This window comes from Equus asinus, chromosome 10, assembly GCF_041296235.1.
Source record: "Equus asinus isolate D_3611 breed Donkey chromosome 10, EquAss-T2T_v2, whole genome shotgun sequence".
In the NCBI taxonomy this organism is placed as follows: Eukaryota; Metazoa; Chordata; class Mammalia; order Perissodactyla; family Equidae; genus Equus; species Equus asinus.
The window spans coordinates 59,834,690-59,853,547 of NC_091799.1; the positions used below are offsets into that span (position 1 = coordinate 59,834,690).

At 36.7% G+C, this 18,858-nt stretch overlaps 1 protein-coding gene across 4 annotated transcripts in view; it reads right to left on the bottom strand.

The window, feature by feature from the left end:
• CWC27 (CWC27 spliceosome associated cyclophilin) overlaps positions 1 to 18,858 on the bottom strand; it is a 221,027-nt gene that overhangs the window by 99,153 nt on the left and 103,016 nt on the right. For all 4 annotated transcript variants that reach the window (XM_014848509.3, XM_044772370.2, XM_070519593.1 and 1 more), the window contains one exon: positions 15,992 to 16,095. In XM_014848509.3, coding sequence (XP_014703995.1) covers positions 15,992 to 16,095 — 104 coding nt within the window. The remainder of the gene's footprint in view (positions 1 to 15,991; positions 16,096 to 18,858) is intronic.

The window sequence follows — 18,858 nt, forward strand, 5'->3', positions numbered from 1 at the left end:
AATAAATACCCACAAGTTCATATTGATATAAGTAAGTAAATAAATAAATAATAGAAGAGAGAACTCTCTCTTACAGAATAATTCTAAGTAATATAAACAGTAGGAATCAGGGAACTAGAAAGTCACCATTAGAACACCACGGTAAACAGTGTTGCCTACAGGCAAGATCCATCAATGGATGCTAAAATTAGTGGAGGAAAGCTTGAAAATCAACAGGATATTTGTATAGTCCCAAAGTATCTTCCCTCAAATACTTATAATCTCACAGGGAAAAAGAGTAACTTTACAATGTAGCAACTCAGCAGACACCACTTTAACCAAGTCATCATGGTAATATCACCAGTAAAATGACAACAGACATTTTGTTATTTCTGATATAACGCACTGGGAAGGACATATCACTCATGCAGCAATTTTTCCAGAAAATAACCTCAATCTAATCTTGACACAACATCAGATAAACTCAAATTGAGACATACTACAAAATACGTAACCAGGATTCTTCAAAGTGTCAGGATCATGAAAGACAAAGATTGAGCAACTGTCAAAGATCAGAGACTAAGGAGATAATGGAATACGGAATTCTAGATAGAATCACAGAACAGAAAACAGACATAAGTGGGAAAACTGGTGAAATTCTAATAAGGTTTGCAGTCAGGTAATACTATTATATCAACACTAATTGCTTGGTTTGGATGATTGCACTATGGTTACACAAGACCTTAACATTAAAAGTATATGGAAACTCTACTATTTCTGTAACTTCTTTGTAGGTCTAAAATTATTTCAAAATAAAACAATTTAAAATAAATAAATAAAATGGCCTATTCTGAGACTAGAAGAAAAATATAGCAACCAAATGATCCAATTATTTTGGAAGCTAATTTTAACTGTCATTCAGACAGGGAAAATCCAGGTATTTCTAGATAACATAAGGAAAATGAAATTCAGAAAAGCAATTACGAATACAATGCTCTTTCTAATTATGGCATACAGAAGATTTTAACACGGCTAACTTTTACAGAAATAGACGGAAAGAAGCTCCATAAGAATCTTCTCTTTCATGTTAAGAAATCATTCTTTTATCTCAAATCTTTGTTTACCTAATTGTATTTAGTATTTCAAAGGCAGATAAAGTGACACAGCACTGTTTATTTCTAATATGGGCTTAATCATACAGCACTATTACGGTTGACTAACCACTTGCAATTCTCTCACTCCTACTAGATCATGAACTACGAAGGCAAAAACCATCTGTCTGCTGCCAATTTCACATGCCTAATCCAGCATGGTTCTTGAGATATGAGGGTACTAATAATTATTAGCTCAAAACTGAATTTAAAAACCCACCCAACAGATCTTTCTAGTTGAAAGGAATTACATATATTTACAATGCTTATAATTATAAAAAACACTCCCCTGGGAAAGTTATATATAAACTTACAGATAAAATAATCCTCATTGTACTTCTTTCAAATCTCAATATTGCCAATATAGCTTGTTACTATTCTGGGTTATATTTTACCTACAAGATCTAATCACAAATAAGTTGATCCTTTCTTTTAAATTCAGTTTATAATTTGTGTCATTAAGGTGACAACTTTTTTTTAATTGAGGTAACACTTGTCTATAACATTATATAGATTTCAGGGTGTACAACATTACATTTCCACTTCTGTATACACTATACTGTGTTCTCTACGAAAAGTCTAGTTTCTATTTATCACTGTACCAATGTCCCCCTTTACCCCTTTTGTCTTCCACCCACCCCCTTCCCCTCTGGTAACCACAAATCTGTTCTCTGTGTTTGTCTGTTGTTGTTTCCATCTTTTTCAAATGAGTGAAATCATATGGTATTTGTCTTTCTCCATCTGACTTATTTTGCTTAGCATAATACCTTCAAGGTCCATCCATGTTGTTGCAAATGGCAAGATTTCATCTTCTTTTTTTTTAATGGTTGAGTAGTATTCCATTATATACATATACACCACATCTTCTTTATTCATTTGTCCATTGATGGGCACTTAGGTTGTTTCCATGTCTTGGCTATTATAAATAACGCTATCTTGGCTATTTTAAATAGTGCTGCAATGAACATAGGGGTGCATATATCTTTTTGAATTAGTGTTTTATATTCTTTGGATAAATACCTGGAGGTGGAATAGCCAGATCATATGGTAGTCCTATTTCTAATTTTTTGAGGAATCTCCTTATTACCGCTTCCATAGTGGCTGCACCAATTTACACTCCTACCAGCAGTGTACAAGGGTTTTCTCCATATCCTCTCCAACACTTATTTTTCGTCTTTTTAATAATAGCCATTTTGACAGGCATGAGGCAATATCTCACTGTGATTTTCATTTTCATTTCCTTAATAATGAGTGATGTTGAACATCTTTTCATGTGCCTTTGGCCATCTGTTCATCTTCCTTGGAAAAATGTCTGTTCAGATCCTCTGCCCTTTTATTTTATTTTATTTTTTTGAGGAAGATTAGCACCGAGCTAACATCCTCGGCCAATCCTCCTCTTTTTGCTTTGGCCCTGAGCTAACATCTGTGCCCATCTTCCTCTATTTTATAAGTGGGACACCTGCCACAGCATGGCTTGATAAGCAGTGTGTAGGTCCGCACCCAGGATCAGGGCCAGCAAACTCAGGGGCACCAAAGTGGAGCATGCGAACTTAACCACTACACCACTGGACCGGCCCTGCTCTGCCCACTTTTCAATCAGGTTGTCCGTATTTTTATTGTTCAGTTGCATGAGTTCTTTAGACATTTTGAATATTAACTCCTTATCAGATGTATGATTTGCAAATATCTTTCAATTGGTAGGTTATCTTTCTGTTTTGTTGATGGTTTCCTTTGCTGTACAGAAGCTTTTTAGTTTGATGTTGTCCCATTTATTTATTTTTGCTTTTGTTTCCCTTGCCAGGGGAAACATATCCAAAAAGATATTGCTAACACTGATGTCAAAGAGCATATCATCTATGTTTTCTTCTAGGAGTTTTATGGTTTCAGGTCTTCCATTCAAATCTTTAATCCATTTTGAGTTTATTTATTTTTATATGGTGTAAGATAATGGCCTACTTTCATTCTACTGCATCTGGCTGTCCAGTTTTCCCAACACCATTTATTGAAGAGACTTTCCTTTCTCCACTGTTTGTTCTTGTTTCCTTTGTAGAAAATTAGCTGTCCATAGATGTGTGGGTTTCTTTCTGGGCTCTCGATTCTGTTCCACTGATCTGTGTGTCTGTTTTTTGCCAGTACCATGCTGTTTTGATTACTACAGCTTTGTAGTATACTTTGAAATCAGGGAGTGTGATACCTCCAGCTTTGTTCTTTGTTATCAGGATTGCTTTGGCGATTTGGAGTCTTTTGTTGTTCCATATACATTTTAGGATTCTTTGTTGTATTTCTGTGAAAAATGTCATTGGGCTTGTGATTGCTTTAGGTAACATGGACATTTTAACTAAGTTAATTCTTCCAACCCATGAGCACAGAATATCTTTCCACTTCTCTCTGTTTTCTTCAATTTCTTTCAACAATGTCTTATAATTTTCAGTGTATAGGTCTTTTACCTACTTGGTTAAATTTATTCCTAGGTATTCTACTCTTTTTGTTGCAATTGTAAATGGGATGGTTTTCTTGATTTCTCTTTCTGTTAGATTGTTGTTAGTGTATAGAAACATACTGATTTTTATATGTTGATTTTGTATCCTGTAAGTTTACTGTAAAACTAATAGTTTTTGGGTGAATTCTTTAGGTTTTCTATATATAGAATCATGTCGTCCACAAAAAGTGACAATTTTACTTCTTCTGTAACAATTTGGATAACTGTTATTTCTTTTTCTTGCCAAATTCCTCTGGCTAGGACTTCCAATACTATGTTGAATAAGAGTGGTGAGAGTTGTTTTGTTACTGTTCTTAGAGGGATAGCTTTCAGTCTCTCATCATTGAGTATGATGTTGGCTGTGGATTTGTCAAATATGGCCTTTATTATGTTAAGGTACTTTCTTTCTACACCCATTTTATTGAGAGTTTTTATCACAAATGGATGCTGAATCTTGTCAAATGCTTTCTTTGCATCTATTGAGATGATCATGTGGTTTTTACTATTTATTTCTTAATGTGGTGTATTATGTTGATTGATTTATGGATGTTGAATCATCCTTGCATCCCCGGAATAAATCCCATTTAATTGTGGTGTATGAGCTTTTTAATATATTGTTGTATTGTTTGTTAATATTTTGTTCAGGATTTTTTTTTTTTCTGTTTTTTTTTTGAGGAAGACTAGCCCTGAGCTAACATCTGCCACCAATCCTCCTCTTTTTGCTGAGGAAGACTGGCCCTGAGCTAACATCCATGTCCATCTTCCTCTACTTCATATGTGGGATGCCTGCCACAGCATGGCTTGACAAGCAGTGTGTAGGTCTGCACCTGGGATCCAAACCGGCAAACCCCAGGCAGCTGAAGCGGAACGTGCGAAGTTAACTGCTGTGCCACCGGGCTGGCCCCTTGTTGAGGACTTTTGCATCTATGTTCATCAGTGGCGTTGGCCTGTAATTTCCTTTTTTCATATTATTCTTGTCGAGTTTTGATATCAGGGTGATGTTGGTCTTGTAAAATGAGTTAGAAAGCATCCTCTTCTCTTCAATTTTTTGAAAGAGTTTGAGATAGATAAGCATTAAATCTTCCTTAAATGTTTGGTAGAATTCACCAGAGAAGCCATCTGGTGGCCCTGGACTTTCGTCTTTTGGGAGGCTTTCGATTACTGTTTCAATCTCCTTCTAGTGATCAGTCTATGCAGATTCTCTACTTCTTCTTAATTCAGTTTTGCAAGGCTGTATGATTCTAGGAATTTATTTATTTCTTCTAGGTTATCCAATTTATTGGCATATAGCTTTTCATACTATTCTCTTATAATCCTTTGGATTTCTTCGGTATCCACTGTAATTTCTCCTCTTTCATTTCAGATTTTATTTATTTGAGCCTTCTCTCCTTTTTTCTTAGTCTGGCTAAAGATTTGTCAATTTTGTTTATCTTTTCAAAGAACCGGCTCTTAATTTCATCAATCTCTTCTATTGTCTTTTTAGTCTCTATTTTATTTATTTCTGCTCTGATTTTTATTATTTCCTTCCTTCTACTGACCTTGGGCTTTCTTTTCTTCTTTTTCTAGTTTCTTTAGGTAGAATGTTAGACTGTTTACATGAGATTTTTCTTGTTTGTTGAAGTAGGTCTGTATTGCTGTAAACTTCCCTCCGAGTACTGCTTTTGCAGCATCTCATAGATTGTGATGAGTCATGTTTTAATTTTCGTTTGTCTTCATGTATTTTTTATTTCTCTTTTTATTTTTTCATTGATCCAACAGTTGTTCAGTAGCATGTTGTCTAGTTTCCATATATTTGTGACTTTTCCAAATTTTTTCTTGTAGCTGATTTCTAGTCATAGCATTGTGGTTGGAAAAGACGACTGGTATGATTTCAATCTTCTTAAATTTATTGAGACTTGTTTTGTTTCCCAACATATGGTCTATCTTTGAGAATGTTCCACGTGCACTTGAGAAGAATTCGTATTCTGCTGCTTTTGGATGGAATGTTCTCTATATATCTATTAAGTCCATCTGGTCTAATGTTTCATTCAAGGACAATGTTTCCTGTTGACTTTCTGTCTGGATGATCTACCCATTGATGTAAGTGGGGTGTTAAAGTCCCCTACTAGTATTATGTTGCTGTCAATTTCTCCCTTTAGGTCTGTTAATAATTACATTATATATTTTGGTGCTCCTATCTTAGGAGTATATATATTAATAAATATTATGTCTTCTTGATAGACTGTCTCCTTTATCACTATGTAATGTCAATCTTTGTCTCTTGTTATCTTTTTTGGCTTGAAGTCTATTTTGTCTGATTAAGTATGGCTATACCCGTTTTCTTTTATTTGCCATTTGCTTGAAGTATTCCATCCCTTCACTTTGAGCCTAGGTTTGTCTTTAGAGTTGAGAATGTCTCCTGGAGGCAGCACATTGTTGAGTCTTGCTTTTTAATCCATCCAGCCACTCTGCGTCTTTTGATTGGCGAATTCATTCCATTTACATTTAGAGTGATTATTGATATATGAGGACTTAATACTGCCATTTTATCACTTGTTTGTTGGTTGCTCTACATTCCCATTGTTTCTTTTTCCTTGTGTTCTGTCTGCCATTTCAGTTGGGTGGTTTTCTGTGACATTTTTTTGTCAATTTCCTTTTATTTTAATGTTTTGTGCCTCTGCTCTGAATTTTTGTTTTGTGGTTACCATGAGGTTTGTATAAAAGGTCTCATAGATAAGATAGTCCTTTGTTTGGTGATAGCATATTATCTTCATTTGCCTATGCAAGTTCTATCCCTTTCCTCTTCCCTTTCTATGTTTTTATTGTCACAAATGATCTCTTTTTATGTTGTGAGTTTGTTACCAAGTTGAAGTGCTTATAGTTATTTTTAATGCTTACTTTCCCTTTAAGCTTTATGTCATAATTAAGTGTTTACTAACCTATTCTGATACAAAGTTGCAATTTTCTGATTATGTCTATCTATTTACCACCTTGCTCAAAATTTAGTATACCTTTGCCTTTTAGTTTCAGGAGGGCTCGCTTCAACATTTCTTGTAAGGTAGGTCTACTGGTGATGAACTCCCTCAGCTTTTGTTGTCTGGGAAAGCCTTTATTCCTCCTTCATGTCTGAAAGATAACTTTACTGGATAGAGTATTCTAGGCTGACAGTTTTCATCTTTCAATATTTTGAATATATTATTCCACTCTCTCCTGGTCTGTAGAGATTCTGTTGAGAAATCTGCTGATAGACTAATGGGGATTCTTTTATGGGTTACTGTCCTTTTTTACTTCTTCCTTGGCTGCCTTTTGTATTCTTTCTTTGTCATTGACTTTAGACAGTTTTATTATCATGTGTCTTGGAGAAGCTCTTTTTGCATTGAGATAATCAGATGTTCTATTAGCTTCATGGATTTGTATATCCAGTTCTTTCCTCAGGTTTGGGAAGTTCTCAGTTCTTACTTCTTTTTTAAGCTCCCTGCTTCCTTCTCTCTCTCTTCTCCTTCTGGGATACCCATTATCCTTATGTTGTCTTTTCTAATGGAGTTGGACAATTCTCATAAAATTTCTACATTAAAAAAAACCTTAATTCCCTCTCCTCTTCTACTGGCATCATTTCTAGGTTTCTATCTTTCATCTCACTGATTCTCTCTTCTACATGGTCTGCTTTAGTTCCAATGCTTTCTAATGCATTTTCTCATCTTATTTATTGAGTTCTTCAGCTCCAGATTTTGTTTGGTTCTTTTTCAGGGTTTCAATCTCTTCAGTAAAGTATACCTTCTGTTCATTGTTTTTATTCCTGAGCTCACTGATCTGCCTTTCTGAATTTCCATGTAGCTCATTAAGTTTCTTCTTGACAGCTATTTTGAATTGTTTATCAATTAGATCATACTCTTCCATGACTTTATGTTTGGTTTCTGGAGAACTGTTATTTTCTTCTTGTGATGCTGTGTTACCATGGCTTTTCCTGGTGCTGGCTGAATTATTCCTCTGTTGGTGCTTTTGTTGTAGTGAACACTTTTCTTATTTAAGTATAGTTTTGTTTGTTTTGATTCCAACTATTCAACGCATTGGAGATTAGGTGCTTTTTTATTATTATTATTGAGGTTATGATAGTTTACAACATTGTGAAATTTCAGTTGTACATTATTATTTGTAAGTAGCCATATAGGTGCACCCCTTCAATCTTTTTCCCCACCCCTCACCCCCCCTTCCTCCTGGTAACCACTAAATAGTTCCCTTTGTCCCTGTGTTTGTTTATCTTCCACATATGAGTGAAGTCATACAGTGTTTGTCTTTCTCTATCTGGTTTATTTCACTTAACATAATACCCTCAAGGCCCATCCATGTTGTTGTGAATGGGACAATTTTGCCATTTTTTATTAGAGGCCTTTCTTTTATTTTTCAGTAGGTGGTGCTATAGCACTAGTTTTTGTTTTTTCTTACCTGAGCTGCCTCTGGCTATATTTGAGGATCAGCGCTGTCCACCTTCCAACTGCCTCTAATAGGTGTGTGCGCCAGTAATCTTGTTGTCGCTGCCTGTGCCTCCAGGGGTCACTGATGCCTTGCTGTTGCCAGTGTTGCTGTGGTTGCTGGCTTCACCTCTCGGGGTACAGGGACGAAAGATGCCTCTGCCACATGAGGGATCACGTGGGTCAGAAGTTCCACCACCATAGGGGAGTGGCGGGGGAGGGAGTTGGGTATGCAGGGCTCTGCATTCACTGTTGCCCATTTCCTTGTGGCCCCAGGGGCTGCTTTGGTTGGGAGTTCGGATTTGTGTGTGCTCCTCCTCTGGTGCCACCAGGCTCTGAGCCATGGCTTGGGGCCTGGGATGGTGGAGCTCTGCTGCTGCTTCACTCCTTGTCACCACAACTGCCAGTGTGGCTAGGAGGCTGGAGTTGTGCATGCACCTCCACTGCCCCCCATTGGATTCTCTGGGGCTGGGGGTGGCTGGCTCAGTTGTTGCAGCCAGGGGGCCAGGATCCTGTGCACTGCCTCTGCTGTTCCCCCAGCTGGCCTCCTCTATGTGCTCCAATTCTCCCACCCATGTATGCACCCAAGTGTAGATCTCTCCAGAATTCTGATATGTTGGGCAGTTTAGCTTTTGTTGGGTTATGTATGTTTTACTTGCTGTAGGTTGAAGAAGTGAGACAAAAGGATCCTCTCATGCAGCCATGAAGATGACTTCTTATCAAGTTAACTTCTAAATAATTAGTTTCATTAAAATATATTCCAGAGATTTAGCGAAAAGGGGTGGAGCAAAATGGCAGGGTGAGCAGACCCGGGATTCTCTCCCCTCCAAAATACAACAAAGGATTGGAAAAACTGAATTTCAGAGAATAAATCTAATGCCTACACGTTAGAGACCTACAATACCAAGAGGAGAACATAGACCTTGCTGACGGCCTCCGAGGAGCTGGAACGGGTAGGAGAGAAGGTCACTCCCTCCCCTAGAGTCTGCGATGCGTGCTGCACGGGTCTGGGAAGGAGTGGGGGAGGGGCAGCACGACCCGGGGATCATCCTGGACTCCTGCTGCTGGTTCAGTGGAAACACGCTGACAGGGGAAAGCTTCCGTGCATGGGGACCCCATAAACCCAGGGCCTCAGAAGACCAGAGAACAGAACTGATCCAAATCCAGATTGGCGTGCAAGAATAGTAGCCCCTCCCTCACAGAAAAGCGCACTGGGCACTGCCATCTTGCCCAAAGGCAGAGAGCTCAGAACACACGGCTCTCGACCCCCCCATCTAGTGGCAACAGGCTGTAACTGCAACGAATTCTACCACCATGTGAAAAAACTGCTCCTCTACCATTCAGCAATTTATAAAAGCTCCAGACCAGAAGGAAAACAAGAAAAACAGAGAATTAAGTCCTGAGGACTTGGAATTAGGTAAACTAAGTGATAATGAGTTCAGAGCAGCTATAATCAAAAAACTCAATGTGGTAGAGAGAAAGATAGAGAAACAAGCCAATGAGTTCTGGAGTTACTTCACAAAAGAGATTGAAATTATAAAGAAGAATCAAACAGAATTACTAGAGATGAAAAACACAATGGACCAGATAAAACAGAATACGGATTCCCTAAATGCCTGCGTAGACGCCATAGAAGAGCAAATTATCATAACTGAAGATAGACAGGCTGAACGGCTCCAGACAGAGGAAGAAAGAGAACTAAGAATAAGAAAAAAATGAGGAAAATCTCCGAGAGATAGTGGATTCAATGAGGAGTAAGAACTTAAGGATCATAGGAATTCCCGAGAACGTGGAAAAGGAAAATTGAGCAGAAAGTGTGCTTAATGAAATTATAGAAGAGAACTTCCCAAATCTAGGGATTGACGGAGAAATGTGTGTAGAGGAAGCTTTCAGATCTCCTAGATTTGTCAATGTAAAAAGACCTACTGCAAGGCACATAGTAGTACAATTGGCAAGAAGGAAAGATAAAGAAAGAATACTCAGGGAAGCAAGAAAAAAGAAGAGAATAACCTACAAAGTAGGTCCTATCAGACTTTCAGTGCATTTCTCTACAGAAACCTTACAAGCTAGGAGAGAGTGGAGTGATATATTCAAAGCTTTAAAAGATAAAAATCTTCAGCCAAGAATACTCTATCCAGCAAGAATTTCCTTCAGATATGAGGGAGAAATTAAATCTTTTCCAGACAAACAAAAGTTAAGGGAATTTGTAACTAAAAGCCCTCCACTACAAGAAATCCTCAAGAAGGCTCTCAGACCTGAAAAAACAAAGAAGGGAGAAAGGGGTCACAAAACAGAGACTAGGGAGACCGATGGATAGAACCAGAACAGGATAGCAAATACTCAACTATAGCATTAGGGTAAAGGTAAGGAAACTACCAAAGCAAGGATGATCTTATCACCCTAACTACAAATTCATAACACGAGTTGAATAAGAAATGAAAATAATTATTTAGGAGGGGAAGGGCAAAGGGTCTAAATCAGTATAGGCCAAGTAAGTAAGACACCACCTGAGAACAGACTACATTATACATGAGATTCTAAATACAAACTTCAGGGTAGACACTAAACTAAAAAACAGAACACAGTCAAAAAACATAAATAAGGAAAAAAATCTGAGAAACCCAGCACAAGAAATTGCAGTATTAAATGGGAAGGCTAAAGCACACAGGAAAAGAAACACAGGAAAACAAGATAATGAGCAACAGATTGACAGCATTAAGTCCACATGCATCAATAATCACTCTCAATGTGAACAGATTGAACTCTCCAATAAAAAGACACAGAGTGGCAAAATGGATTAAAGAACAAGATCCAACAATTTGTTGCCTCCAGGAAATGCACCTCAGCCCCAAGGACAAACACAGGCTCAGAGTGAAGGGGTGGAGGACAATACTTCAAGCTAATAGCAAACAAAAAATGTCAGGTGTTGCAACTCTTATATCAGACCAAGTGGATTTCAAAATAAGACAGGTAAAGAGAGACACAGAGGGACAATATATAATGATCAAAGGGACACTTCATCAAGAAGAAATAACGCTTATAAATATCTATGCACCCAACACAGGAGCACCAAGATTCATAAAGCAACTATTAACAGACCTAAAGGAAGATGCTAAAAACAACACAATAATAGTAGGGGACCTCAACACCCCACTCACATGAATGGACAGATCATCCAGACAGAAAATCAACAAGGAAATAGTGGAGCTAAATGAAAAACTAAAACAATTGGACTTAATAGACATATATAGATCACTTTATCCTAAAACAGCTAAATACACATTCTTCTCAAGTGCACATGGAACATTCTCAAGGATAGACCATATGTTGGGAAACAAGGCAAGCCTCTATAAATTTTAAAAAATTGAAATAATAACAAGCATCTTCTCTGATCATAATGCTATAAGGCTAGAAATTAATTACAAGAAAAAAGCTGAGAAAGGCACAAAGATATGGAGACTAAACAACACACTACTGAACGAGCAGTGGATCATTGAAGAAATTAAAGAAGCCATCAAAAAATACCTGGAAACAAAATGATAACATGCCATACCAACTCATATGGGATACAGCAAAAGCTGTATTAAGAGGAAAATTCATCGCAATACAGGCACATCTTAACAAACAAGAAAAATCCCAAATAAGCAATCTTAAACTACACCTAACTGAACTAGAGAAAAAAGAACAAATAAAGCCCAAAGTCAGCAGAAGGAGAGAAATAATAAAAATCAGAGCAGAAATAAATACTATTGAAACGAAAAAGGCAGTAGAAAGGATCAATGAAACAAAGAGCTGGTTCTTTGAGAAGATAAATAAAATTGACAAACCACTAGCCAGACTTACAAAGAAAAAAAGGGAGAAAGCTCAAATAAACAAAATCAGAAATGAAAGAGGAGAAATAACAACAGACTCTGCAGAAATACAACGGATTATAAGAGAATACTATGAAAAACTCTGTGCCAACAGAATGGATAACCTAGAGGAAATGGACAAATTCTTGGACTCCTACAATCTCCCAAAGCTCACTCAAGAAGAGGCAGACAATTTGAACAGACCAATCACAAGGAAAAAGATTGAAACAGCAATCAAAAACATCCCAAAGAATAAAACCCCAGGACCAGATGGCTTTCCTGGGGAATTCTACCAAACTTTCAGAGAGGATTTAATACCTATCCTTTTCAAGCTATTCCAAAAAGTTAGGGAAGATGGAACACTTCCTAACACATTCTATGAGGCCAACATCACGCTGACACCAAAACCTGACAAGGACACCACGAAAAGAGAACTACAGGCCAATATCACTGATGAACATAGATGCAAAAAATCTAAACAAAATTTTGGCAACCAGAATTCAGCAATTCATCAAAAGGATCATACATCATGATCAGGTGGGATTCATACCAGGGACACAGGGATGGTTCAACATCCACAAATCAATCAACGTGATACACCACACCAACAAACTGAGGAATAAAAACCACATGATCATCTCAATAGATGCAGAGAAGGCATTTGACAAGATCCAACAGCCATTTATGACAAAAACTCTGAACAAAATGGGCACAGAAGGAAACTACCTCAACATAATAAAGGCCATATATGACAAACCCATAGCCAACATCATATTCAATGATCAAAAACTGAACGCCATCCCCCTGAAAACAGGAACGAGACAAAGATGCCCTCTATCGCCACTCTTATTTAACATAGTACTGGAGGTCCTGGCCAGAGCAATCAGGCAAGAAAAAGGAATAAAAGGAATCCAAATAGGGAGGGAAGAAGTGAAACTCTCACTGTTTGCAGACGACATGATCTTATATATAGAAAACCCCAAAGAATCCATTGGAAAACTCTTAGAAGTAATCAACAACTACAGCAAAGTTGCAGGGTACAAAGTCAATTTGCATAAATCAGTAGCATTTCTATACTTTAATAATGAACTAACAGAAAAAGAACTCACGAACACAATACCATTCACAATCGCAACAAAAAGAATAAAATACCTCGGGGTAAATTTAACTAAGGAAGTCAAGGACCTATATAATGAAAATTACAAGGCCTTTCTGAGAATTGGATGATGACATAAGAAGATGGAAAGACATTCCATGTACATGGATTGGAAGAATAAACATAGTTAAATTGTCCGTTCTACCTAAAGCAATCTACAGATTCAATGCCATCCCAATCAGAATCCCAATGACATTCTTTACAGAATTAGAGAAAGAATCCTAAAATTCATATGGGTCAACAAAAGACCCCGAATTTCTAAAGCAATCCTGAGAAAAAAGAACAAAAGCGGAGGCATCACAGTCTCTGACTTCAAAACACACTACAAAGCTACAGTAATCAAAACAGCATGGTACTGGTACAAAAACGGGTACACAGATCAATGGAACAGAATTGAAAGCCCAGAAATAAAACCACACATCTATGGAAAGCTAATCTTCGACAAAGGAGCTGAGGGCATACAATGGAGAAAAGAAAGTCTTTTCAACAAATGGTGCTGGGAAAACTGGAAAGCCACATGTAAAAGAATGAAAATTGACTATTCTTTCTCACCATTCACCAAAATAAACTCAAAATGGATCAAAGACCTAAAGGTGAGACCTGAAACCGTAAGTCTTCTAGAAGAAAATGTAGGCAGTACACTCTTTGACATCAGTATTGAAAGGAGCTTTTCAGACACCATGTCTTCTCGGAGAAGGGAAACAATAGAAAGAATAAACAAATGGGACCTCATCAGACTAAAGAGCTTCTTCAAGGCAAATGAAAACAGGATTGAAACAAAAAAACAACCCACTAACTGGGAAAAAATATTTGCAAGTCATATATCTGACAAAGGCTTAGTAGCCATAATATATAAAGAACTCTCACAACTCAACAACAAAAAATCAAACAACCCGATCAAAAAATGGGCTGGAGATATGAACAGACATTTCTCCAAAGAATATATACGGATGGCCAATAGGCACATGAAAAGATGCTCATCATCGCTGATCATCAGGGAAATGCAAATCAAAACTACACTAAGATATCACCTTTCACCCATTAGAATGACAAAAATATCTAAAACTAATAGTAATAAATGTTGGAGAGGTTGTGGAGAAAAAGGAACCCTCATACACTGCTGGTGGGAATGCAAACTGGTGCAGCCACTATGGAAAATAGTATGGAGATTCCTCAAAAAATTAAAAATAGAACTACCATACGATCCAGCCATCCCACTACTGGGTATTTATACAAAGAGCTTAAAGTCAGCAATCCCAAAAGTCCTATGTACCCCAATGTTCATTGCAGCATTATTTACAATAGCCAAGACATGGAAGCAACCTAAGTGCCCATCAACAGACGAATGGATAAAGAAGATGTGGTACATATATACAATGGAATACTACTCAGCTGCAAAACAGAACAAAATCATTCCATTTGTAATAACATGGATGGACCTTGAGGGAATTATGTTAAGTGAAATAAGCCAGCTAGAGAAGGATAATCTGAGTATGACTCCACTCATATGAGGAATTTAAAAATGTGGACTAAGAGAACAGTTTAGTGGATACCAGGGGAAAGGTGGGGTGGGAGGTGGGCACAAAGGGTGAAGTGGGGCACCTACAACACGAATGACAAACATTAATGTACAACTGAAACTTCACAAAATTGTAACTTATCATTAACTCAATAAAAAAGAAAAGAATTTAGCAACCCACCTCATAAACGGTACCATTAACTTCTTATTTCCCAGGTGGATTACAAAACTGCCCCCTGACAGATTGGGGCACAGTAAACAAGTAAACTCTTCCTTTTTGTAAAAACTCAAAACAAACAAACAAACAAACAAAAAATATATTCCAGAGAATTCAAGTTCTTCATCAAGTACCTGCCTTTGCTATAGTAGTACTTGGGGATGTGATGCAAATAATCTAAGAACTGTGCGCTTTAAATAGTGGTACTTTAGATGCGGTATTACTTAGGCTACTTAAAATAAATAATAATAACACCTAGGGCCAAATGCTGTATCACTGTTCTGTATTAGGATACACATTCTTCAAGCCAGATGTTACATCTTATTCTTTGATATATCTCTAGTGACTGTTATAGAACCCAGTAGATAAAAATACTTCATGCTTTCCAAAAGCATGAGAATATAGATGTATACACAAAGCAAATTTGTTAAGCCAAATTTAGTAGACATTCTTAAAAGTAACTGAATAAAAGTTCTGATTATAGTCACTGAACCTACAATGTAATTTATTATTGTAATAGATTTGAGGGTTCTAATCTGCTGCTTTGGAAACTGAGTATTACATGTTTTATAGCTGGAACAGTTTTACACTAAAGATCTTCACTGAGATTACCTTTTCGAAGCTTTTCTAGCTTTATAAAAATCACAGTGAAATAAAGAACATATTGAACCTGTAGGAAAAGTAGGGTATTATTTTGATCAGTTTTTGATCAATTTTATCAATATTTTAGATTTTCTTATCTAAACATAAGAGTAAAATCAAAAACAAACAGAAAATAGGAGTTTGTATTTAATACTATTCAAACCAGTGCACAAAAGTTTACACAAGTTTCAACACCTGGCCTAAATATTTTTCTTAAATGTTTTACAGGGTATGCAATATAAAAAATGAACATTCCATTCTTATGCACGTCTAGATATGTGCTATGGCAACATTTAAGTTTTGCCTGATGTCAAGTACTCCATTTATTTAGGAACAATATTTATGATTATGTTTGAATTTACTTCTCAGACAAAAGTCCTAAATGAAAATTTATTTTATTGGCTAAAGAAAGTATTTCTTAAAAAAAGCAAAACTCAACTCAGGAAGGAGGGAGGAGGGAAAGAGGAGAAAAGAAGGAAGGAAGAGGGGAGAGAGGGAAGAAAGAGAAGTAGTGCCAAATGAAAACATATGCCTGGTAAATGCCCTTACCTTCACTTCTTTTTTCTGCTTGTTTTGCTGCATTTTCTACTTTTTTTTGTTTTCCTGCTAAGAGTTCTCGCTTTAATTGTCTTGCTTCTTTTCTGAGCTCTTCACTATAAAGCAAAAACAATTATATAAGTATATAACATACTGAGAGAGAAAGTCGTTTAGCAAAAACAACTAAATCTGGTTTTCAGGTACACTAAATCTCAAAGAAAAACAAAGTGAATAACGAATTCACTTTGTTTCTGTATATGTATATTTGTGGTATGGAAAATACTTAAAAGGACATTTGAAAAGATGCAACTTTTCACAATAGCAATAGAATATGAATTACTATAAAATATACTCCCTTTCAAGTATATCAGACAAGTAGATAGTGATAAATGACCCATTAGTCTCCCTCCAATTTACTTGCGAATTTAACATTCTAGTTTCAGTTTAATAATTCATGGAGATCCTGAATCAAAATAAAATTTTTAATATAAGTACTACTCACTAAACTTGGTCATATACAAAAAGATTTGGCTTAAAAACTGGTTGAAGTCCTGATCTGGCAGCAGTAACTACCCTTTATTAAGCAATTATTACATGCTAGGTGAAACACTAAAAATTTTTTAAACTTAGTTTTTTAAACTCGATTTTTTAACCCATTTCATACCACAAATTGACCAATAATTTCCTCTTCTGTGACAACCTACTAGGCTGAGATATTCTAATCATTAATACAATCATATATAAAGGCAAACTGAGACAGAAATCTTAACTTCATTACAAGTCACTAGTTAAGTGACTAGTTTCTACAAGACAGTTTTAGGGCAGGAGATTCAAATTCACTCCTCGGAAAAAATTATTAACTACCCATGTCATGAATCCTTAGGGTCACTTGTGAATAGTCAAAACGAGGCATTTTATATCTGTGAATGTCAAGCATCCACTCTATTTTCAACAAAAGCTAGAATCACACAGACTGAGAACACTGTAGCCCAAGCAGGCACCCCTCTCTGGAAATAGTCTCTAAAGACAGCCAAGCCAAAGTTTAGTGGAATCTCAGTCTAAATAGTTCCATATTGATTCAACCTTTAGTGCTTCACCTTGAAACCCAAATTTCATACTTTTTTTTACCACTGTCCCATATTAGAGTCACCAAACTGGTAGGTCTCTTAATGTGCGTGACTCAGTTCTTTTTATTCTTTTTCATATCAAAGACACACAGTCATATTTTGTATCTGTTTCACCTCCAAGATCCAGAATTCTGAAACTTCCCTCTCTGATTGAAATCCACTATCCTTTTAGCTTTCTCAGTCTTTCATGCCTACTGAACCTGTGCTCACTCTTATAATAATGAAAGCCAACTCTTTAACCATAGTTCATGGTCCACCAGCCCTATTCTGAACCCCAGTCCACTCCCTGTCCATTCTGTATGCTATGATCAGTCATTTCACTGATGGTCTCACTAGCATCCTTAATTTTCTTGACTTATTTGTCCTTATGAATACATCATAGTCACCTAGAGGAACTTGTAAAAACATGTTCCAGGAGACAAATCTCTAGGGAATATGATTTCTTTAAATATGGGGTGCTGCCTGGGGATGTGCCCTGGTGACAAGTTCCCCAGGTGATTCTCATATGCCCTCAGGTTAGGGACCCAATGCATTTGGACCCCACTATAGAAATTATCTTCTCTTTCTTACAACTTCAAGCACTCTTATTTCACTGATCCTTTCATTCAGCCAACAAAAATGCTTGAACTTTCCTGGACTCTGCTTCACTCAAGTAATTATCGTCTTCACAAGTGAACTCCTTGCTTGAAAGAATAGTTTATACATAGAATCTATTTCATCAACCTTTAATTTCTTAATCTCTTGCAATCTATCCTTCTCATACTCTAGTGAAACTGCTTCTGTATCAACCGCTTGACACAACAGCCTTTTCTCAGTCCTCCTCTCGCTCTTTGGCCTCTCTGTCATTCAGTGATAGTAACCATTCCTTCCTTCTTGAAATTCTACCCCAATCAGACTTATATACCACTTGAGAGTCTTGACTCTCCAATTCTCCTAGTTATTCTTTCTCTTCTCATCTTATAATGTTGGCATTTTTCTCATTTCTATACCCTGTACACTGGCATTTTTGTCTACTCTCATAACATCACCATCACTTTTATATAGGTTATTTCCAAATCTAGATGTTTTGCCCTGATTTTGGTCCTGCATTTCTAACTATCTGGTACTCCATGTACGTTAATGCCATCCAACAGAAATATGAGGTAAGAAACATACAATTTTAAGTTTCATAGCTGTTGCATTAAAAAATGGCAAAAGTAAACAGGTTAAATTACTTTTAATAACATATTTTATTTAACTCAATATATCTAAAATATTATTTCAACATGCAACCAATATAAAGATATTAATATGGTACTTTACATTCTTTTTTGTACTAAATCTTCTAAATCTAGTGTGTATTTTACACTTACAGCACATCTCAATTTAAGCTAGCAGTGTTTCAAAGGCCCAGATCTAGACGCACAGCAGAGGCTGGACGTCACAATAATTACAAACTGTCTATGTCCAAACTTGAAGTCACCTCCTTCTTATCCAAATCTGTTCCTTCTTCTGAAGTCCCTATTTGATCATGGAACCATATTCCTCCTAATGACCAGACTTTCCATTTTCTCTGGTACTGTTGCCCCTCAGTTGAAATTACTAATTCAATCAACACTTGTTTTCTGAATCACTGCCGAAGTGCGTCATTTTCCAATCTTTCTCACATACAACTGCTCCTCTGACTCTCACCATCAATGCCTAGGTTAGGCTCTCATTATGTATTTCTCAGATAAACGTAATTATTTCCTATTTCTTGAAGTTATATGAGCA